We start from the raw sequence: 25,087 nt of genomic DNA on the forward strand, positions 1-25,087 counted from the left end.
TATAAATATATATATATATATATATATAAATATATATATATATATGAATTTGAACGGATGGTGTTTTTGGTCTCTAGGGACCTCAAAACGAAAAAGTAAATCGGTCCCGGGTCCAGGTCTTACCATGAGTACTACGGTAATAGCTTATTCCCTATATGGGAAATTCGCTAAAATAAAAAAATAGGATTTTAGAAAAAAATCCGGTTTTGATTTTACATAGTACCTATGTTATAGTCCTTACAATTGTGATAGTTTTTTTTTGGAAATTTTGATTTTTAATGGGGAGTTTCCCATAAAACCCCATAAAATAACGGAAAAATAGGATTTTCCCTAAAATGGCCCGAACGATTTTAATAAAAATTTAGTATTTTATTGTCATTTATATTCTGAACAAAATGGTACAAATCCCATTTTTGTAAAAATTACGGTTGAAAAGTTATTGTAAATTAAGTTATTTTCCCATAAAAACCCCACAAAATAACGGTAAAATCGGATATTCCCAAAAATAGCCCGAACGATTTTGTTAAAAATTTAGTATGTTTTAGCCCTTTTCAATTCAGAACAAAATGGTAGAACTCCCATTTCTGTAAAAAAAATACGGTTTAAAAGTTATTGTAAATTATGTTATTTTCCCATAAACCCCATAAAGTAACAAGTGGGATTTTATAATAAGCCGTTTTTTATTTAACTTAAACTATGCAGGTAAAGCCGTTTATACAACTCTCCAAGGAGGTGTATAATCAATACACCTCTTTCAGCTAAGTCCAAAATCTTGATTGCAAATTTCAAGTGAGGCAACTCGACAACTCGTAATTATGTTATAATTTTGCTTCATGTTTGTATTCTTGCAACCAATTAATTCATAAAGTTACATCAAATGAAATCTAATCATTTATTTAACCAGTATATTAACAAAACAAGTTGCATTAGCTAAGTCATAACATTTTTTAAACATGCCTTACAGAGGTCTACATATACAGTATATACACACACAGGAATTTACAAAATGGCTTATATAATACTTATAAATAAAAATAATATCAGAGACTTATAAATCAATATTTACAATAGCATTCCTATAGAGCTGATATGAGTTAGGAATTATATAGATAGGTCTCAAGGTTATTCAACTATGGATTTAACTACAAGGATCGCTCAACATATATATTATCTAACAAATTCAAACTTAAATGGCTATCAAAATTATTCCTAACGTCTTTGACATTAGGTCTACACATTGGGTCCAAGAGTGTGCTAGCGCCATGTGTTTGGATTGTTTTAAAAATCCTAATGAAATCTCATTGTTGAGTTGCTGAAGCTGAGTTAATACGGAGAGTACTGAGTAAGTAAAAAAGTTTTGCTTGAGCTTGAGACAAAGTTCAGCGACGGCGAGTTTATTTGGCGATACATCAATAATTTAATTATTGAAAACTAGGTGAGATAAAACCATAAACTATTACTTACTAGAATTAATTATATGCTCAGTTATACTATAGATAATATTAGTATGAGTAATGAAACTAGGTCGGAAGTAGTCCACCAAAAACACACACTCATTTTACTTAAAGGAAAGCACAACGCGCTTGAACCATAGATAGATCAGTATAATTAGGCCTAGTAGGTCTATCATTACATATCAATATATTTCCATTGGTAGGCTGGAAGTAGTCCACCAAAAACACTAAACAATGATTTTACTCAAGGAAATCACAACGCGCTTGAACCATTGATAACTTAGATCAGTTTAATTAGGCCTAAGTTAGTAGGTCTATAATTACGTATCAATATATTTTCCATTGGTAGGCCTATGATGTCGTTTGTACCAAACTTTTATACATTTGGCATCAGCTGAATAAAATGCCAAAACCAATGTTGTGTAGTGTACACGAAGACAAAATGAATAATGGCCTTGTTTAATTTACGAAAGGAAGAGTTTGTTTACAAAAACACTTCACAATATTTTTGATTAAGTTAAACCATAGACTATGGTTAAACTATATCACAATGTACCTACAGGTAGGACAAATTATAATAGACCTATATGTTCAAGCTACTAGGTACAATAATAAGCTTACCTGTATAATAATACAAGCTTCTCAAACTAAGTTAGGCCTACATATTTTGATTTTTTATACAAATGGAATGTGATTTGGTTATTAAAGTTGCATTCATTCCTTTGGATGTATATAGGCCTAGTATTCAAGTAGCCTATATATAAAACTTATAACGTTTAAAGAAAAACCTTAGTGTAGTCAGCAATACATGACTAACATAAGTAACTTAGCCTACTTCTGACTTCTAAAGAAAATTGGTCTGTAAGTTCTAGGCCTACTCAATCTCATAACATTGATTAAGAAAGTAGCCTAAGTTGATTTACCAATTGATTTGTTGGGAAAGTTAATTATGTTTAAAACAAAAATTCAATATATTTTAGTTGAACTACAAAATGACTTCTGATGACAAAAAAATAATTGATTCTTTCTACACAGCTTAAATAACAGATTTCGATACAAAAAATTAGTGTCACGACCAAGATTCAAACTCGGGACCTCCCGTACGAAGAGTGAGAGCGCTAGCCACTACACCACGCAGGCATGTCTACTGCGGCGAGCTCCTGAGGTACGGTAGTGACTGTTGTGAATCAAGTTTTACGAAATTACGGTGGCGCGCTGGGCCGAGTTGGTCTGAACTACGTAGGCCATTTTGATTTTAAGCACGTTGTTCTACTAGTTTCAGACAGAACATTGTTCCCGCGCTTTGGGTGTCAGGATATCAATGCTGTATTGATGTTGATTACACAACATGGAATACGGAAATCGATAAAATAAAGTATCGTATAGTTTATAAACACAAACTAAGCACATTCTTTTACCTAAACTGAACATAATTTTATTTTAATTTTGTATGTAAATTACATAAGACTTTCTCTGTTGAAGAAAACTCACAGACTCGCTAAATTTCAATTTACTGGAAAAGCAAAAACCTACATCTCCTATTCAAGCTTATGCGTATGGGTATGAAGGAAATTTCTGTTAGCCTATCATCAATCGCAAGGAAAATCCAAATGGGATAATAAATAACGTGAAAATCAAGAAGTGGAATTCAGCTTAAAAAGAATATATAAAGTTTAAATCTGGTATGTCAATGTTGTCAACCATTTAACACTACAATTTCCATAGTTACATTATTTAGACGAGTTTAATTTTCAATAGGTCATAAAGAAAAAATAATACTTTTAAAAGAGTATCATGTTTATTAAAAATCAATGTTATAATAGTAATAATATTAATAATATTAATAATATTAATGATGCTCCCTGGTGTGGATTAACGTCCGCACTAGTGAGTACTACGACTATCCGCAGTATTATCCTGATAATTAGACCAATTCGTAAATTACAAGGAAAAATGTGGTTCGGATTCCACTATAAACTGTAGGTCCCTTAGTTGCCATTAGCTGTATGGGCTATTAATTAACAGCTGTGTCTAAGGAACATGTCGGCCTTAGTCACTAACAAGACTACAAGATCGCGCCACTCATCCTACACTCATCCTTCACTCATATTTGGGTTAAAATACGCACATAGTGACGTCCCCATCTTAAATAATTGAATTGAATTGAATTGAATTGAGTATAGATATAAAATTGTTCAATACTATATCGATCTTTTAAGTAAAAGAGCTGCTGCAAAGCTACATTTATGCAAATTTTTCAACATTAACCTGGTGCATACAACATTTGTTTTTAAACAAAACATAATATATTTGTTTTACAATATTATGTTTCAAAACAAATAAGAATAAATTTGCTGCAAAATGTAAAGTTCCCGATGTTACAATTAACCACGATAGGTTATATATTAAAATATGTATCATTATACGCAATTCTAACATGAATAGGCCTATATTGCATTAGGATTTTTGTGTGTTGCTCAGTACCAATGCATGATTATTAAAATTTTTGGTAAGAAACTACATATAATCTGGTCTTGTTACTTCAGCGTCAGTTTAGTAAACAGTACACGATTTTATTTGTTGGGCAATGAAAATAGAGCTCGAATACTGCAACATGAAAAATATGTTTATAAACCAACCCATGACGTAAATAATTATGTAGGCTATCTTTTTAACTAACGCAAAGCTGTGTCACAGTCAATCGAAACCTTCATATTACATATAACATATACATGTAATATTATATGTACATTATATTATGCAATTTAATGCAATTTATGATTTTAATCATGTTATATTATGCATATATGCATTATGTGTTATATACATGAATATGTTATACACATAGCCTATTCATGAACTTTAAATCCAAGCTATTTGAATCTTTTTACATGAAGGACTTGATAATATTTTGAGTGGGAATATGAAAGCAAAAATTTATCTAATGTCCGTTAATAGGTTGAAAAAAAGAGTAATGAATGTAGACATACATTTTTTTAAATATTCTACGAGTCTAAAAATAAAAATAAAGTTCTTGTTTCATGTCTCACTAGGCATTACTGTTTTTTTCAAAATGAGACCAAATTCAAAATGTTATATCAACAAATAAACCCGTAGTTTGTGTTTAAATTTAACATTGCTCTTATGGGACTAAAAAACCAAGATGGTGGAGGTAGCCTACCACAGACTCTTAAAGGAAGTCGTTGAAGCCTTTTTTGAGATCTTTGTGTACGCATACATACAATCATACATATAAGCAAACATTGCTCATAGGTTCTAATGAGTCAATTAGTAGGCGTTTAGACCAATAGTTAAAAAGGTTCAGATCTAAAAAGAAAAAAAGCCTTGAATGATAATTGGAATTTCAACATAAGTACAGTAGGTAGGTATAGTTTTTCAAATAGTTTTAATTTTTCAAAATGATTTAACTTGTAATATCTGTTAAATATTATGATAGGAATTAGGCCTATACTAAAAATAAATATTTTTGCAGATATATTCCTGATCCTACTAACCAAACCAGAATAACAAGAGAAAAATATTCCCAACCTTACCAATTCCAGAATTACCTACTCCATCACCTTGTTCTTACCAGATAATCAAATTTGAAACTTCCAACTACAAATTTAATTAAAAATCTGAATCAAAATGTACAGTGATGTATTAAATAAACGGTATCAGCATTCTGACACATACTTTCTCCCATAAGTTTGTCAACAACCTTTATCATGTGTAAGCGCCAAGCGGTGAGAGTAAATATACGAAAATGGGATTTGTACATTTTCTTCAGAAATTAAAGGACTATAACATACTAAATTTGTATCAAAATCGTTCGAGCCAATTTTGGGAAAATCTGATTTTTCGTTATTTTATGGGGTTTTTATGGTAAAATAACATAATTTACAGTAACTTTTGAACCGTAATTTTTACAGAAATGGGATTTGTACCATTTTGTTCAGAATAGAAAGGACTATAACATACTAAATTTTTATCAAAATCGTTCAGGCCATTTTTGGGAAAATCCTTTTTTTCCCTTATTTTATGGGGTTTTATGGGAAAATCCCCATTAAAAATAAAAATTTCTAAAAAATGAAAAAACTATCAAAATTGTAAGGACCATAACATACTATGTTAAATCAAGACCAGATTTTTGTCTAAAATCCTATTTTTCGTTATTTTATGGGATTTTTAATGGGAAAATAACATAATTTACCATAACTTTTGAACCGTAATTTTTACAGAAATGGGATTTGTACCATTTTGTTCAGAATTTAAAGGGCTACAACATACTAAATTTTTATCAAAATCGTTCTGGCCATTTTTGAGAAAATCAAATTTTTCCGGTTTTTTATGGGTTTTAATGGGAAAATCCCCATAAAAAATCCAAATTAAAAAAAAAATTAAAAAAACGCCTGGAGATACCATGGATTAGAACCTACATACCAAATGTCATCGAAATCGGACCACAGGTGCGTGTAGTCTCTAGCTCTGTACACACACAGACACACACACACACACACACACACATCACTTCGAAAACCACTTTTTGGGTCCAGGCGGACCCAAAACGAATATATCCACTCAAAACTCAAACTCGAAAATTTTGACAAAAACAATACTTAAGATCTGTTCTTTAAGCCAATCATCTCGAAGGCCACGGATGAACTGGGCTCGTAAAAATACATCAGAGATTGAATTTGTTTTCTCGCATTCACATTTAATTGTAAATTCACAATCGACTAAATCTCGCTGAAGTGAGGCTACGAAATCTGATATTGATTGACCATTCTTTTGATAAATATTCAAAAAGTAATGTTGAGAAACGACTACATTTTTCTTAGGAACAAGCATTTGAGTTAGAACTTTGACAAGATCATCGTAAGGTAAGTTTTTTATTGGTTTCTCTGGGCCTAGAAAAGCTGATAGGGCATTGTAATGTACTGACCCAATAGATACACATAAGAGTTGAGCAATACTTTCCTTTTGAGTCAGGCCTTTCAGAGTATAGTAATTTTCAAAGCGTTCTAGATAATTAGAAAACTTTTCACGTTTAGGTTCGAAATTTTCAAATGGAGCAATATTTGTAAAACTTACTGATACCTCCAACTTCTCATGCCTTGTGAAATGTGAGAATAATTGTTGAAACTGTTCTTGTTGTTGCTGTTGAAAAACTTGTAGGAATTCCTAGAATTGGTCAGCATCCATTGTGGTTCAGTCAAATGTGATGAAAGTAGTGTAGGTTGAATGATTGAAACAGATTTAATAATAATTACAAATTATTTGAACATGTAAAATGTCATTATTTCGATTTTTACTCGTCGCCAAAAAGTGTTGTGACCGTACTATTGAAATACACGCACATTGTAAATTATATCTTTTTATTTTAACACCATAATGTTTGTAGTGTAATGTTTTCAAAAGTAACAATAAGAAGTGTTTACTATTTAATATTTACCAACAGCTGACTATTTAGAATAGAGTAATAGAACAAGATTATGACAGATCAGATGATGACTACAAGAACACGGAGAGAGAGAGAAACAGCAATATAATGAAAAAGCTTAGATCAGATGATGATTTCAGGAGCACTGAGAGAGAGAGAAACAGCAATATGATGAAAAAGCTTAGATCTGACGAAGATTATCGAATAAGAGAAAGAGAGAGTGATAAGATAAATAAAGCTGTAAAAAGAAACAATGACTTTTTAAGATATCGAGAAAAAGTTCAAAATGAGCTTCGAAGGAATGGGTCACAAGAAGCTAGGCTAAAATAAGATGTAATTAAATTAAGAAGTTATCGTCCAGAATTTGTTTGTACTTTTTGCGAAGGATTGTTTTTCTTACATTCTATAAATTCTTTTAAAAACTCAGATTTCAGTAACCTTCCTAACATTGATACCTCTATATTTAGCGAATGTAAATGGATTTGTCACACATGTAATAAATATATTAAAAAAGGAAAAGTTCCGCCACTTTCAGTTTCAAATGGGTTAAAGTTTCCACATGTTCCAGAGTGCCTAACTAGTTTGTCTGATCTGGAAGAAAGAATGGTTGCGCCTTATATCAATTTTATGCAAATCAGACCATTACAAACACATACATTAAATTCCCAGCTTGGAATCAAAGGATCAGTTATCAATGTGCCAATTGAAATTAATGATATGGTTCAAAAACTGCCTCGCAATTTTGTAAATATGAATACAATACAAATCAAATTAAAAAGACATATAACACATGCTTCAGATTATATGTATGAAACTATTCGGCCTTCTGCAGTTTGCCAAGCATTGTCATACTTAAAGGACACCCCACTATATCAAAAGTACAATATAATAATTGATGATACATTTTTTCAACAATACTCAACACATTCTGATGAAAATGTAAATTTCATTGTTGATTCTAACGATGAGGCACAAGTACCATCCACTGCAATCAATTTGGAAAGTGAAGAGTTCTGTGAGGAAGACAATGAAGAAGTGCTAATCATTGATAGAAATTTAGAAACATCCCTTAGTAGTGTTGAGGTCATTGCACCAGGCCAGGATAAACAACCAGTGCCATGGCACATCCAGCCAGATATTGAAGAACTGTCGTTCCCTAAAATTTATGGTGGATTCCCAATGGATATAAAGGGGAAAATATCTTATGCAGACAGAGCAAAATCTGAAGAAAGACGTTCCGATAGAAGAAGCTGTACTCCTACTAAATTGTTATATATGGCAAAAAAGAAACTAGAGTTGAGCTGTGTTTCTAATATAAATGTTTGCTTGAGAAAAAAAAAAATCAAATCTAGTTTAACTGTCACTGATGCATTAAATGATTGTTTCGTCAACAGTTTAATTAATCATGATGATGGTTTTAGAGTATTGAACCAGGTAAGATCATCTCCAGCCTACTGGGAGAACAAAAAGAAAAACTTATTTTCCATGATAAGACAGTTAGGTAAACCCACGTTATTTATTACACTATCATCTGCTGAAAAGTTCTGGCCTGTATTAATTCAACTTTTGGCAAAATTGCTACAAAATAAAACAATTAGCATCGAAGAAGCTTTGTCACTGTCTGATAATGATAAAACTCTATTAATTCGTAATGACCCAATCACCTGTGCTCGATATTTTGATCAAAAAGTTTCAAAATTAATGAAATACATAAAAGAGAAAGATTTTGGCCCTTTTGGAAAACACACTGTTATTGACAGTTATGAACGAGTAGAATTTCAAATGAGAGGCTCTCCACACAAGCATATATTTTTATGGCTTAAAGATCCACTAAACCAAGAAAATATTGAGGGAAATAATATAGAGACGTGCATACAGTTTATAGATAAGTATATCACATGCGAATACCAGGAAGACAACGCATATATGAGTTTTATAAAACATCGCCATACTCACACATGCTACAAAGGGAGGAAAAATAAAAATAAATGCAGTTTTAACTTTCCAATTCCAATGATGCCATTTACAACTTTCTCCTCTAGACAAAATCTCTGCCTCATTTATGGCTTTTAGTCAGAGATCGATGGTTTTAGTTTTTACAAAATTTATTTGTAAAGTCTCGACACCTTTATAAAGCAGAAAAATGTATACAGCGTTTAAAAGTTATTTATATTTTTGGAAAACAATTTTAAGCAGAATTTGATCATATTCTGCAGCAACATCAGCTGTTTTCAATGTACACTATACTTACGTTGCGGGGCTAAACTAGTTTTGTGTTTCTTCCTCCATACAGGCAAAAAATGAATCAGCTGATGTTGAGGATATTAGCTGTACACATTGATCAGCAAATGCTATTATTGTACTTGTGTTAATAATTATGTTACATTTTACAAATAAAATACCCCTTTATCTGCTTGTATGAATATTCAAATGTAATATAATTAACTAAAAACCTGAATTTAATATTGTGTTGGCGGAGTAATACACACATGCATATAAAAATAACCTCGTTGTTTGCAATCGCATTCAATATTCAACAGTTAAACCACATTCAATTCTATTTAATTTTGTCTTTTTAACAGATGATTACTAAAAATTGGTTTGTATTACAATTTGATAATAAATAAAGTTTTAGTGTTGTTAAATGTTCACCAAGTTAGTATAATTAACAGATATAATTATTTTGAACAATTCTGATCTTAATTTACTTTTTAGATTCAAGGCAGAGCCAGAAGAAGCCAAGCATCGCACCATGTCGGACAGGTTGGATGACTATACTACCCCAGATCAACAGAAAAAGTGAGTTCAAACATATAAATATCATTCAACCAACCATCTAGATTCTAATAACAACCCTAGTGGAAGTGATCAATATATATCAATACAAAAATTGTATATTGATACGTATTGATACGTATGTGTATTTGGGCCAATACACATCAATACACATCAATACATATCAATACAAGTAAATATAGGATCCGAGTCATTAGCTTAATTGAAAATAATTTGTAGCTTGTTAAAAAACAATTTTTAATTTGTTTCAACACATTGAATCACATCTACTATGCACTAAAAATAAAATAAAAATGAAAAAGTAAAAAAAATCTTGTCAAAAAGCTCTAGGTGTTCCCGAGATTTGAACCTGGGACTCCAGCATGGTAGCCGGATGTCTAAGCCATTACGCCACGGACTCTTCATGTCTGACTGAGTGATGATAGCCACTTTGAATGCGAGAAGCTGTGTTAGGCCTCATAATTAAACTTTGAAAAGATTCTTCAATGGCATTTGTGTCATTTCAAGCATGTACCTATATGCTTTAACATGTTTCAAAACTGTTTTATTACCAGTTCAAACTGTTTTCTTGCTACTTGGGTGATGTGAATAGTGTGTCAATACAATTTATTTTGATTGATTTCTAGAAATAAGGAATTCAATTCAATAATGAATTTGTGAGTAATTTTTATCCCTAATAACCCATTAGGAAAGAAATTGTTAAAAGTTGTCGAAAGTTGTATTACAATTGTTGTATAACAATTTTAAAACATTTTGATTTAAACTTCATATTACAACAATGTTGATATAGGATTGAAACAATTTTAAAAATGTTTAACAATAAGTTTTTTGCAGTTGAAAAAAATAAGTTTCAATACGAGCTGTAACTGTTTTACAACAATTTTAAAATTGTTTTACAATCAGTTTTTTGAAGTTTAAGAAAATTAGTTTTAATACAAGTTGTAAACTGTTTTATAACAATTTTAAAATTATTTAGCAATCAGATTTTGGCAGTTTAAAAAATATGATTTAATACAAGTTGTAGGCTAACTGTTTTACAACAATTTTAAAATGATATATTTTTAAATTATATTGAGTTTTAGGTACCTCAGCTAACGTCTATGACCTAAAACTAAAGTTTTTCCTTTTTTCAAAAAATAACATTTTTATTACTGTTTATTTAACCACTTTACATTGATATTTTGTATAATCCATAATGCTCATTTGTGATACATTTGAGAGATATTTTGATTTTTATTTACCCGTATTGATGTCTATTGATTTATATTTACATCTAACATATTTAAAAAATATTCTCTATTGATATCAATGAACGATTTGTTTGCTCTAATGATCTATATTGATATATTTTATGTTTATAGATGTCTAGTGATATGTATTGACTAAGTTTTCAGTGATGTCTATTTGTTTGTATTTACTTGTAATGATATCCATGAACATCTATTGATATCACTAAGCATCTAGTGATATCAATAGATTTTTTCTATTGATTTCTATTGATGTCTTCCACTAGGGAAATTATGGGGGTTCTGGCAGTTATCATTTGATTCAATCAAAGTTTTCAAACACAAAAGAAATTCTCAAATTTAAAGACACCTTGTTGGTCACCATTGTACATTTGTTATTGTCGTCATCTTAAATTGTGCTAAAATTGTGAATCATGTGATTGTGAATGTAAAAGTTCTACTCAAGGTCCATTTTCCGACTTGGTGCTCAACCTCTCAAGCTTAAAAACCATGCTTGGCTAGGCTTAAAAATTAGCCTCTCGCACACCTGTACAATCCAGTAATCTTTATTGTAGGGAGTGTCAAACTTGAATCATAAAATCAATTGTGCCTTTGTCTGGTGGCTTTCCCAGTTTTTATAGTATAAGTTGAACTAGTCATTTGCTCAGCACTTCAGACTACCTTTGTGAAGGGAATAGTTTAATAGTTTAAAGATGTTAATACTTACCGGTACCAACTCGAGTACTTAAGATTTTTGAATTTATATTATGGTGGTTTGTCCACAGAAAACGTACTACTATAACCCAGAATGCCAACCGCATGGTAAAAAGCATTAAGTGTTTTGAGAGAGCTTTGCCTGTCAATCCGTAGGCAGCGCCACCAGCGTTGCCATGCAATAGCATAGCAACGCTGGTGGCGCTGCCTACGGATTGACAGGCAAAGCTCTCTCAAAACACTTAATGCTTTTTACCATGCGGTTGGCATTCTGGGTTATAGTAGTACGTTTTCTGTGGTTTGTCTTGTAAACCTTGTTGATTTTAATTCTGTGCAGGTCTGGCACCAGAGGTATCTATAGAATATCTTATAAACATTTTACTTGGATATTTAAAATATCTATAGGCTAGATGATCAATATCCAGATATTTATATTTGTTAGATATCGTGAAGAAGTTTAAATGTCACTAATTTCAACTTTCTATTATTTTTGTAGTTTTACTTTTACTTTTATTACTTTTAATTATAGCTTTTAACATTTAAATAAGGACATAGATGAACTTGTAACAAACTTTATTTCTATTCAAACCATTCTTCATTATTGATCTTATTTTCATAACACAAAACCAAAAACATATGATATTAAGCTATTAACTATTTGACAGTTTCTAGGAGGCAGAACATTTTGCCATTACACAAAGTACTATAAGTAATTTCAACATACCCCCTTAATGGTAAAATGTTCTCTTTATCTTTAAACTGTCAACATGTCTCTGAATTTGTTGAAGTTTGGATATGTGAGAGGTTTTGTGAACAAATCAGCTATCTGATCATCAGTCGGGCAGTATTTAATTTCAAATTCTTGATTCTGATATTTTTCACTCAGATAATGAAATTTCACCTCAATATATGTCTTCTTTCTGTTAAACTTAACTGACCAGATTTAATTAGTTTTATAGAACTTTGGTTGTCCACATACAAAGTCATTTTTACTTGTTTTCCCGTTATCTCTTCAATCAAAGTTCTCAGATATGTTAATTCCGTACAGCAATCTGCAGCGGCAATGTACTCAGCCTCTGTTGTAGATTTTGCAACAGTGTTCTGTTTTCGTGATCGCCATGATATTGGTCCCCCAGCATAAATTATATAATAACCAGTGGTACTTTTTCTTTGATTCTTATCACCAGCATAATCAGCATTGCTGTATGCAATAAGTTCAAGTACTTCTTTTTCTCGTTCTTGTGACTTAGAGAACTTTATTCTTCTGTATTGGGTACCTTTAAGATATCTTAGAGTTCTTTTAACATTCTGTACATCTTCTTTCTTAGGTCTCTCCATGAATCTACTTTCGTAACTAACTGCATATGACAAATCAGGTCTAGTTTTACTTGTGAGATATAGTAAGCTTCCAATAATTTATCTGTAGTTAGAATTATCATCATCAGATTTTAAATTTTGTTCTTCCTGATTTTGTGGTGATATTGGGGTTTTAACTAACTTGCAATCTGCCATGTTATATTTTTCCAGCACTTGTTTAGCATACTTCTCTTGGGATATGTACAAACCATCATTTCCCTTATTTAGTTCCATTCCCAAGTATGTTTTAGGATTTTCATTTCTTGTGATGCCAAACTCCATGTTTAACATTGTTATTAAATGCTCTATTCGTTGTTTGTCCTTTCCAAAAACGATACCATCATCTACATGAATTGCGATTATGATTTTTCCATGGTTGTCTTTAAAAATACATTGATCAGATTTTAGTTGATCAAGGCCTTGTTGTTTCAGAAAGGTTGTAAGTTTTTTATTCCATCGGCATGGTGCTTGTTTTAGACCATAAAGGGCCTTTTTCAGTTTACAGACCTTCCCTTTTTCAGTGTAACCTTCTGGTAGTTTCATGTACATTGTTTCATTTAATTCACCATGTAAGAATGCTGTTTTTACATCGAACGTTTGCATTTCCGTCTTCTTTAGCAGCAATTGCAAAAAGCAATCTCAGTGCACTTGAATCAACGACAGGACTGAATAAGTCTTTATAATCAATATCATCTGGGTTTTTGTTGGCATCCTCTGACCACAAGACGTGCTTTATACCGACCATCTTCCTTAATTTTAAAAATCCATTTAGCTGTAAGTAATTTTTCTCTCTCAGCTTCTTTTTCATCAACCAATTCCCAAGTGTTGTTTATTTTAAGAGATTGTTTTTCCTCTTCTATTGCTTGCATCCACTTATCTCGATCTGAACTTTTCATGGTTTCACTATATGTCATTAGCACTTGGTCTTCCTCTAAACAGTAGTCGTCATATATTTTGGGTTTTTTTATCACTCCTCTTGGACGAAGGTTGTATCCTTCTTCTTCAATATTTTTATCCAGGTTTCTATCTTCATTTATAACTCCGCTTTGATTTTCATCATGTACTTCTTGGCTTTCTCTAGGTCTATCTTCATATATTACTCTTTGGTGTTCTCTTGGTATACCTTCATTTATTACTCTTTCTTCACTTTCATCACCTACTTCTTGGTGTTCTATTATTTCATTTTCCATTTCATTTATTTTTTGAGGTTCTTCTACTTCACCTTCCCAATTACTGTGTTCTTCATTTGCTTCTTCAAATTGTTCAAATATTTGTCCATTATGTAATTTATTTTCTTTGTATTCACAGAAAAATTTAGATGTGAAGATCACATCTCTACTAACAAATGTCTCTCTTCTTTCTGGATCGCATAGCCTGTATCCATTCGTGGCGTATCCAACAAACATGGCTTCTTTACTCCTTGAGTCAAGTTTTCTTAAAGGCTTTATAACTTTGGCATATACTTTCTTGACAAAAATCTGAAGATTACTTAAATTTGGCTTCTTTCCATACCACTTTTCAGCGGGAGTATTACTTGATCCAGTTGTAGGACTTCTATTAGCAAGATAAGCGGCTGTTAACACAGCTTCTCCCCACATCTCTTTGTCACATTGGGCTTCAAATAATATAGATCTGGCTTTGTTCATTAAAGTAAGATTTAGTCTTTCAGATTTCCCATTCAGTTGTGGAGTATATGGAATTGTAAAATCAATTTGGATACCTTTCTTTTTACACCAATCAATGAATTCTACATTTTTGTATTCCCCGCCATTGTCACATCTTAGTTTACTGACTTTCAGATTGAAATGAGCCTCAGCTTCAGCAATATACTGTTTAATATACATTGACACTTCACCTGCTGATTTTGTACTCAACAGATACACTTTACAAAAATGGCTATAATCATCAAGCAATGTCAAAAAATAATTCTTACCATCGTATGTAGGAGGATCAATGGGACCACAAAGATCACTATGTATTATTTTTAGTGGCCTTTCAGCTCTTTGTCTCACAGTTTTGAAAGGTAATCTTACCTGTTTAGCCTTAGCACACACTGAACAGTCCAAAATAGTTTTATTCTCCTGTTTTCCAAAATGTATACCTTCACACATTTTAGGAAGTTCTTGCAGTTGCTTATGATTTAGATGACCCAATTTTTTATACCAAGTTTCTAAATTATTACTATCTTGTTCTGACATCATAACAGACTCTTTTGTACTATATTTACTATATACATTCCGTTCTAAGCTTTATCACCCTCAATCACAACACAGTTTTCTGGAAACTCAATCTTTTCATTTAAAATGTATACCTGTTATCGTCAAAATATACTGAACCGTTTTCTGTGATTTTGTTTACAGACATAAGATTCTTAGATAATTCAGGAACACAATACACATCTTTTAATAAGCATTCATCATATTCAATAAATTGAACCAACCCCTGTTACAGACATACTTTGACCATTTTTAGCTATATTTATTTTCTCAGAACATTGTCCAATTTCTTTAAAATACTCACTTTGACTTACCATATGAGAACTTGCTCCACTTTCTACAATGAATTGGCATAATTCGTTATTATTAACTAGACATTTTTCACTTTTACTCAAAAAAGCTATTTTAGCGTTTTTGTGACTTTTATTAAATTTATTTTGTTCAGGCTTACCTTTATTCCTAAAAAAAACAGTCCTCCTCTCTATGATTTGTCTTTTTACAAATTCGACAGACTTTAAATCTACAGTTGTTTTCATCATGATTGTTCTTACACATTGAGCACCATCTCTTTGGGCAGTTTGTTTTAAGATGTCCTGTTGTACCACACGAAAAACATATTATTTTCTTCTTCTTACCTCCATAATTTGCTTCCACTTTAAAAGATACGTTTTCATCCTCTTTATTTGATATTTCCACTTTATCCTCTTCTAGAGTCAGTCTTGCAATAAGATTCTCGAGGTTTTTGTTTGTCTCCTGAGTAGAATCCCAGGCACTGCTGAAATGCTTAAAGCGTTCCGGGAGGATAGTCATTATCTTTGAAATCATCATTTGTTCTGTGATTTCCTCATTTAGACATTTTAATTTACAAACAATGTTTTGAACTTCACTAATATTAGTATTTACATCTTTGGATTGATCAAACTTGAAATTGTAAAAATCTTGAAGTAGTAAACATTTTTGTTGACCATTTTGTCTTTCCTGTATATTCTCAATAGTGTATCATACATTTCTTTTGCTGTTTCACATGGCATGAGATGGACTTTCACTTTGTTATCAACTGTTCTCAATATTACATGTTTAGCAGTTGCATCTTTTGTCTTACATTTCTCAATTTTGTCTGTATCACGTCCACATTCAGCCAAAAGTTCTGTTCCATCCACTATGTACCTCAAAATGCCACATAGGAAATGTGCTAGAGTCTTTCAGTTTTTGTATGCACACTATTTCATCACTATTTACTGATGTCATCTTACCCTTATTACTATTTTATTTTCACATAAATATTTTTAGTTATTGTTACAAGCTTTTACTGGGACTGGGTCCATAACCTTCTGTTATTTTTGTAGTTTTACTTTTACTTTTATTACTTTTAATTATAGCTTTTAACATTTAAATAAGGACATAGATGAACTTGTAACAAACTTTATTTCTATTCAAACCATTCTTCATTATTGATCTTATTTTCATAACACAAAACCAAAAACATATGATATTAAGCTATTAACTATTTGACAGTTTCTAGGAGGCAGAACGTTTTGCCATTACACAAAGTACTATAAGTAATTTCAACACAACTTTCAAGGGATATTAGATTTACAATGTCTTAAGAACTTCTAAAACTGGATACTGATATCTGCTGACAGATAAAAAAATATAGATAATAAATACATAAATACCCCCGCCGCAGCAAACCTGCAGACTAAGCGAATTTCCATTTGACTGATTGGATTTACACTGAAATGTCTACTTAAAAATATAACATTTATTCCCTATTTAAATAGAATTAGTTTAACAAGTACTTAGGTTTGCTGCATCAGGGAGGGTAAAACTGTTCTTTTTTTGTAAAATGTTAATAGTTAGTAAGAAATAAAAATATTTTTCAAATTTGATCAAAATATGTTCATAAACAAGCAAACTACAACAGTTTACTTATTCTCCATAAGAATAACATTGGAATTTTAAATTTACAATTTTTTGGAATTTTCTCCGTAACCATTAGGCGCATAATAACGCTTCAATATACTAAATTATTTGTTTTTTTAAGCTCTACAAAATGGTTTGAAAAGAAATTGCTAAATTTTATGTTTTTGGGTAAAAAATAGGAAAAACCTATTTTTACCCCATAAAACCCCCCGTAAACCCCCGTTCCCATGGTCAGATCATGCTGGATTGCGAACTCGTTCGAATAAACGTAGGTTTACACGTTTGTACCAAATTTCATCAAAATCGGATCATTTTTGCTCGAGTTATCGTGCTAACGGACACATATATATATATATAAAAATATAAATATATATATATATATATATATATGAATTTGAACGGATGGTGTTTTTGGCCTCTAGGGACCTCAAAACGAAAAAAAAAATCGGTCCCGCGTCCAGGTCTTACCATGAGTACTACGGTAATAGCTTATTCCCTATATGGGAAATTCGCTAAAACACAAAATAATAAAGATTAAGTCTGAAAAGCACATTTATCAGTCGAGTATTTTGATTTTATAGTTAATAAAAACAATTTTTGAAAATAACAAGAAAATTTTTTTTATGCCTACCCGGACAGGTCTCGAACCGTATAACTTCAACTTGTGAACCTCTTACCTTACCTCTGAGCTATCTGTGATTGTTGATATTACTAGTTTTCAAGCGGTTAAGGGGAGTCGCTACTGAAACTAGTGATTTTTAATAAAATCCTTTTAAAAATTATCATATATACTTTTTTAAGTTCATTTAGTCTTAGAAAAAGATTTACTGCCGTTAAAGTAAAAAAAAAACATTTTTACATACTTTTTGGAGTTTTTTAAGTTTTTTGGCGGGAAAAAATGGGGTTTTTTAAATCTCTTATAACTATTTAACTACTGAACCAATTTTATTGTTCGATATCTTATTTTAAAGAGCAAGGAAAGCACATACTTTCTGTGCATACTCATGTTATTTTCTCAATTAGTTTATAAGTTATGGCTTCAAAAATAAGTTTTTGAAAAATTTATAGGTTATAAATTTTTATTAATTTTTTTTCATGTACTTTTATTTACCCAATTACAATATCCATGCACAGAAAGTTGATTTATAGTATAAACAATGTGTGGTAAAAATTTCATTCATATAGCTGCAATAGTTAAAAAGTTATAAGAACTTATATATAAAAAAAAACAAAATTTTAAAGTCGCGGAAAACAGCGGTTGAAGTTTATACGTTGGTTTATACTAGGCCTAGTTGATGCACCAAAAGAGGTGTGCGCCTTTCACTTCAAATATTTTTTTCACAGTGAAAAAAATATATATTATACCAAATGTTATGTTTTTCTGAAACCTTACAATCCATAGAACAAGATAAAAAAATAATAAAAAAAATCAAGTTTTTTACAAAATTGGTAGTTTTTCAGTAGCGACTCCCCTTAAATAGGAGCCAACAGCTGCAATGGTCGCAATACTTGAATATTTTTGATACTATGATTCTGTTTAGGCATCAAATTGTTAAATTAATTGTTTTTCTGGGAGTTGGAGGGAATACTGATATCTGAATATAGATTAATTAATTACCATTAGTAAAGTTACTATAATTGAGTAATTGTAATTGAGTGAGTAGTCAACTAAAACTAAAGTCATCTCAATGTTTCCATTTCTAATCCAAGCAAAGTTTAAGCAGTTAAACATTTATTGTAAACAAAAAGCTGCCAAGATGAATTAAAACATGTAAACATTGTTATTTTTCTATTCTTTTCTCAAAAAGTAAAACAGAAAAATAATTTGCATAACATTTCCTTTGAAGACTGAGCCAAAGATTCAATTTGTATACATCAGTCATCAGTGGTTATAGAATCTTTATCCTATCCTATTAATTAATGGCAAAATCACAGAATAATAAACTAACCTGGTGGTTCTATAGAATAATTTTATATTCAACCAGCTGTTAGTTAACAAATTATATTGCACTAAAAAAAAAAACTAAAATTTGTAAAGACTGCAAAAAAATAAATTAGAACATTTAGCATTTTACCCTGTATATTTAAATAGTCTGTCATCCTCTTTCTCTTACCAAATAAATGAACGTTTTAATGAGTATAGCATTACACAGTATAAATAAGTCAACCATATGCAATGCATGTCATTATTATCCAAATGCTAAATTTGTGTCACACACGCTTAATGTTTACAGCTGTTACGTTAAGCAAATGGTATTATACCAAAAGCTAGTGTAAAATGTTAGCGTTGGCTGCTAGACTTTCAAAACTTTAAACTTATTATCTAAAAAACAGAAACGCTTCGACATTCCCTAGTTCCCAAAATTATCTTTCTTTAAACACAAAAATCATGACAATTCGTCAAGTAGTTGATTCAATCGCATTAAACAGTTAAACCACGTTCAATCTATAATATTAAAACGAAAGTGTGTTTTTTTATTTCACGATTTTGAATCAACCACTCGACGGATTTTCACGATTTTTGTGTTGAAAGAAAGATAATTTTGAAAACTAGGGAATGTCGAAGCCATAATTTTAGTTTAGGGTCCCAGTTTTTTATAAATTAAGTTTTAATTTTTAAAAAGTCTAGCAGCCGACGCTAAGATTCTAAACTAGCTTTTGGCATAAAATAATTTGCTTAACATAACAGCTGTAAACATTCAGCTTTTGTGTCACAAATTCAGCATTTGGATAAAAATGTAAAGACATACTTAGGGTTGACTTATTTATACTATGTGTAATGCTAATCATGGATACGTTCAATTCTTCTGTAAGAGGATACATAGTAAAATACTACGATGTTCAAATTATTTTTTAAAGCAATCTTTGTAATCATCGATTTGTTTTAGAGCAATATAATTTGTTTTAACTAACAGATGGTTAAATATAAACTATGGAACTATGAGGTTATTTTATTTACTCTTATTTTGTCATTGATTATAGGAAATAAGTAAGATTAGTAGAGATAATTACTAATTAGACATCAGTTTAAACCACAGTTTTGACAAAAATTAATTAAACCACAGTACAAATCGAGGCTCTGTACACAAGTAAAAAAGGATAAATGCAAATTATTTTACTGCTCCACTTTTCAAGGAAAGATTAGAAAAATAACAATGTTTACATGTCTTAATGGTAGCTTTTTGTTTACAATTAATGTTTGTCTGCTTTAACTTTGTTTGGATTAGGCCCGGAAATGTTGATGTCATAAAAAGAAGATCAAGAATAATCAGGAATCACGATTTTAAACTACCACCACAACCTCAGCCGGGTTTTATACAAAGATAAACAGATGGATGACATAGATTGAACACACCGTCAACATTAACCTAGGATACTGCAATTAGCCAAACAATTCTTTTATGAAATCGCGGTCAATTGTGGTTACGTTTAGGGGCGCCTATATCAGCGCCACCAAACGTGAAAATATCACTTTTATTTCAACTATGAATATATTGTAGTTTAAAATAACTAATATGGGAAATTACGATGTACATTTATTCAATGAGGGTAGGTAATTATCAAGGATAGAACTGATAACGGTATGGATAATAATAAACATTGAAAATTACGTCATTAGCTTTACTAGTGTGTTTACTTTTTATATTCCTGCTACATGTGACCAGTTCTTTTTTTCAAATGAATGTTATTTGAACCAAACAGCTGTTTCAAAACAAACTGTTATTGTTTTTACTGTTCTTTGTTTACACTTATTTATTTAGCTATTAATGCAATGAAATTATAAAGTGTGAATTGTATTGGATATTATCGTTTTATTTTAGGTCGTTTCTATTCTTATCTACTGGAAATTGAGTATAGTAGTTGTATTTTGGTGGTAATAATTATGGAAGAGGCAGGTATGCTATGGAAGGTGGTATCGTTGAATAGGTCTATACACTTCTCAATTGACTATTAGGCGGTCGACACACGGGAAGACTGAAACCCAACTAAAGTTGAACCAACTTTTTTGTGACGCGATTACGATTGCAGTTGCGTTGGTTATATCCGCACACGGGCGCGACTGTAGTTGAGTTGAGACAGTAAATGAGTTCTTATTTTGTTATAACGGTAGGCCTACTGTGTACTGTGTATGGCGTTTGAAATGAGTGGCAGGATTAAGAAGCCCTGGTGTTTTATAGACAATCAAGAACGTAGAAGGTATTGGGTGCATCCTTATGTTAAAACAAATATTAAATGTAGCCTCTTTGTAGCTGCCGATGCATTAAAACTATGAACAGGATGTCAAAGAGTACTTGATGTCAAAAAGTACTGAGTTATCGCAGTTGGTATGCCCGATCCTTGAAAAGTGCAATACAAATATGCGAAAAGTTGTTCAAACCAGGCGACTGAAATCACCTAGCAACCGGCAGGTCCGGTTGCTTAACGACTGATCGCCGACTGGTCCTCAACTGGTCGCATCGCAGTCGCACCGTGTGTACTGTCCCACCTAACTACATTGGTCGGGACGCTGGCGACTAGTTTGTCCAACTAGTTCCCGATTTCAGTTGGAAAACAGTCTTCCCGTGTGTCGACGGCCTTACTCTCTCTACTGTAGGCTACTTATAATCAGTGTGCGTCTGCAAATGTCACTTCAACGCTTTCCATATCGTAAAAATTGCAAAATTGCTGTTTCATTGTAAAATTATCGGATTTAAAATGCATATCGTATCTATGATGGAATAAAAACATATTTGGTCACACAACATTTGTTTACAAGATGATTTTTCACATTAAAACTGCAAAAAACTTTGTCTTATGTGTAAACTAGCCGATAAGAATTGTACACGGTTTTAACTTACTACTGAATTCCCGTACGTAGGACGGGCTAACACCTCGTTCTATTTAATTTTGTATTTTAAACAGATGATTACTAAAAATATGTTTGTACATATTACAATATACAAACTATTATTACAATAAATCAAGTTTTAGTGTTGTTAAATGTTCACCAAGTTAGTATAATTAACAGATATAATTATTTTGAACAATTCTGATCTTAATTTACTCTTAGATTTAAAGCAGAGCCAGAAGAAGCCAAGCATCGCACCATGTCGGACAGGTTGGATGACTATACTACCCCAGATCAACAGAACAAGTGAGTTCAAACATATAAAAATCATTCAACCAACCATCTAGATTCTTTTCGAGAAGTTGTTTAAAGTTCTGATTTGTATCACTGACAAGATTGAGGGGGAAAGTGTTTCAAGTTCTTGTACAGATTTGAGAATCTTTTCAAAAGAATTTTGGATGAGAAGGGTTGATTTGTTAAATTTTGAGAGTGAAATTGATCTGGTAGCCATGTTGGACAAAACAGAGGGAGTGAAACTTCACTAAGAATTAGATAAAGTTTGTGACTCTATGAGAGTGGGGAGAAACATAAAGAGATTAAATGATAAAATAAGGATATTTCGATAGCTTGAAAGTGGAATGGAATCCAAAGACTGAAATTCAAAATCCAGGCTCGATTAGGACCAATGAATTTATTTATTTATTTACATATCTTATTTTGATTTTTGTTTACTTTGAAAATGGCCTTAGAGCCGAAACTATAGTCAGTAAATATTTTAATAAATAATTTTACTTGGGTACTAAGTTTATTAAGGTTTAATCTTTATGTATATTAATATATAATATATTTAATTACATGTAGATATCTTTAGACATATTTCAACCACTTTGAACATTCAATGGATATCTTGTGCTGTTAGGGAGTAGCAAGCGGCAGAAATACTCGCAAAGGGAGGGGATAGTGCAAAGGCCTGAAAAAAACTAACTGGAAAGAAGATACGTGAGTGAATTTGTTACGATTTGCTTGATACAAAATAAACGGTCAAAGAAAACAAGATATTATTATGTGGGAAAAAATTGCACTAATCTTACACCTACTCTTTATGAAACTAACTTTAGTATTTTAAATTCAATGTTGTTAGTGCAGACCACAAATACCCAAAACTTATTTTTTACTTATATTTTTGCTTTTCAGCTCACCCGCCAAACCTAGCTGCTACACAGAGACCAGAGAAGGCGTTTGGGGGAGAGGAGACGGATTGCGATGGGGGTTGGGGGGGGAGAATAGACGGTTTGTGATGGGTAATTGGGGGGGAAGAGACGAATTGCGATGGTGCATGGAGGGGAGAAGAGTTGGATTTTACGGATTTGACAGAATGCGATCAATGAGAATGCGACGGTTTATCAACTACTCACCTGGTTTCTCGTACTCTTCTTCGAGGTAAGTCATTTTAAAGGGGTAGTTCTTCTTGTAGAAACTGGTTGTGAGGAGTCACATCAAAACACTCTAAAAAAGTCCTCCACAATCCCGTCATGTCTGGGGCCCTATTTTTGAAATGGTTGAGAGTTGAGTCAATCGTCAACACTCAACTCAAACGACAGGATTTGGTATTTTTGAAATTAAACAGTTGAGAAGTGAGTTGGTAGTCACTAGTTGAGTGACTCGTTTGGAAATAAAGTGGCAACACCGCACGAAATACAGATGTCATCATTTAGAGCCAATCACACTGCAGGTGATTAATCGTGCACTGGTCTACAACAGTTTAATCCCAACTGAAGCTGATGACATTGCAATCTCAAACTCTTCAAGAATTTCTTCTCTTCAGCCTTGAATGAACCAACGGGCTCATTTTATGTGACAACCTTTGGTCACCATTCGGTGACTTCTAAACTTTAAGTTTCAGCACACGAGAAGTTTTTGAGAAACTTGAAAAGTTTGCTCTCTATGTATTTCTTATGGGAGTTAAATTTGGTTTCTCTTTGCCGAGTTCGTTTAGCTCTTCTACCCAACCGATTCTCATGATTGAGGTCTCAAATTGAAGGTATGCACACACAGATTTGTCATCAAGCATCGGCATATAATTATCTATAGTCTCACTCGGTTTATAAGTAAACGAAATTTGCTTTCCATGTATTTCTTATAGGAGTTAATTATGGTTTCTCTTTGCCGAGTTCGTTTGGCTCTTCTACCCGACCGATTTTCATGATTGAGGTCTCAAATTGAAAGTATGCACGCACATATTTGCCATCAAGTATCGGCATATATTTATCTCTATTACCACTCGGCCTATACGTAAACAAAATTTGCTCCCCATGTATTTCTTATGGGGAGTTAATTTTAGTTTTTATTTTCTGAGTTCGTTTGGCTCCTCTACCCGACCGACTTTCATGATTGAGGTCTCGAATTGAAGTAATGCTCGTAAATATTTCACATCATCGGCATATACTTACCTACTGTATTACTCAACTAAAAACATAATTTGTATAATTTTTGAATTCTTACATCAATTTAAGATGTATTTCACCAGTTATAATTATATAATCCTATATATTTTGGTCTTTTATTGAAGCTTTTATTGAAGCGATTAAGATACTGTATTACTCAATGAAAAATCATAAATTTGATTATTTCTTGGATATTATATTTATTTTCTGCGGAGCATCATGGGTCCTCTAGTTTTAATTAAAACTACCTCATTCGGTGACTTCCAAACTTTAAGTTTCAGCCCAAGAAAAGTTTTTGAGAAACTGGAAAAGTTCGATGAAACTAAAGGATGATGGACACTATAAAACCCCTAATATATAGCCCCCGTTTGACGGTCCTCAGTTTATCGGGCTACTCCTTGGAAGCCAATATCCAAAATTATTTTCTACAGCTTACCCAGATACATTTTCATTTGTAACACGCTTGTTGCAAGTATAAAAGTAACCCCATCTCAGACTTTCTGAAAAGTTTCGCTGATTGTTTGAAGCAAGGTTGCAAGGAATACTTTGGGAACACTTGCAGGGAATGAATGCAGATGACTTGCAAAGACATCTTGCTGCAAACATGCACTGAATGTTTTTCTCAGGCTACCAAAGAATTCTTGTAAAACACGTGCAGGGAATTAATGCAGATGACTTGCAAAGATA

The 25,087-nt window shown here is 31.9% G+C and overlaps 1 protein-coding gene and 1 long non-coding RNA gene across 2 annotated transcripts in view; both read left to right on the forward strand.

Moving 5' to 3' along the window:
• The first annotated feature begins 3,053 nt into the window (after nucleotides 1-3,053).
• On the forward strand, nucleotides 3,054-23,234 carry LOC128991082 (uncharacterized). The gene is made up of 4 exons (XR_008490593.1): nucleotides 3,054-3,136; nucleotides 9,613-9,696; nucleotides 22,179-22,262; nucleotides 23,151-23,234. It is a non-coding gene; the product is annotated as an uncharacterized LOC128991082 (long non-coding RNA).
• Nucleotides 23,235-23,262: 28 nt separating this feature from the next.
• The window catches only part of LOC128990076 (caseinolytic peptidase B protein homolog), a 38,605-nt gene continuing 36,780 nt past the window's right edge, over nucleotides 23,263-25,087 (forward strand). Inside the window, exon 1 of the mRNA XM_054412308.1 lies at nucleotides 23,263-23,396. Within this exon, the coding sequence (XP_054268283.1) occupies nucleotides 23,293-23,396 (104 nt within the window). The 5' untranslated portion in view covers nucleotides 23,263-23,292. The remainder of the gene's footprint in view (nucleotides 23,397-25,087) is intronic.

This window comes from Macrosteles quadrilineatus, unplaced genomic scaffold (genome assembly GCF_028750875.1).
Source record: "Macrosteles quadrilineatus isolate MER2022 unplaced genomic scaffold, UCM_ALF_1.0 Scaffold_3__2_contigs__length_128488019, whole genome shotgun sequence".
NCBI classification, from domain to species: Eukaryota; Metazoa; Arthropoda; class Insecta; order Hemiptera; family Cicadellidae; genus Macrosteles; species Macrosteles quadrilineatus.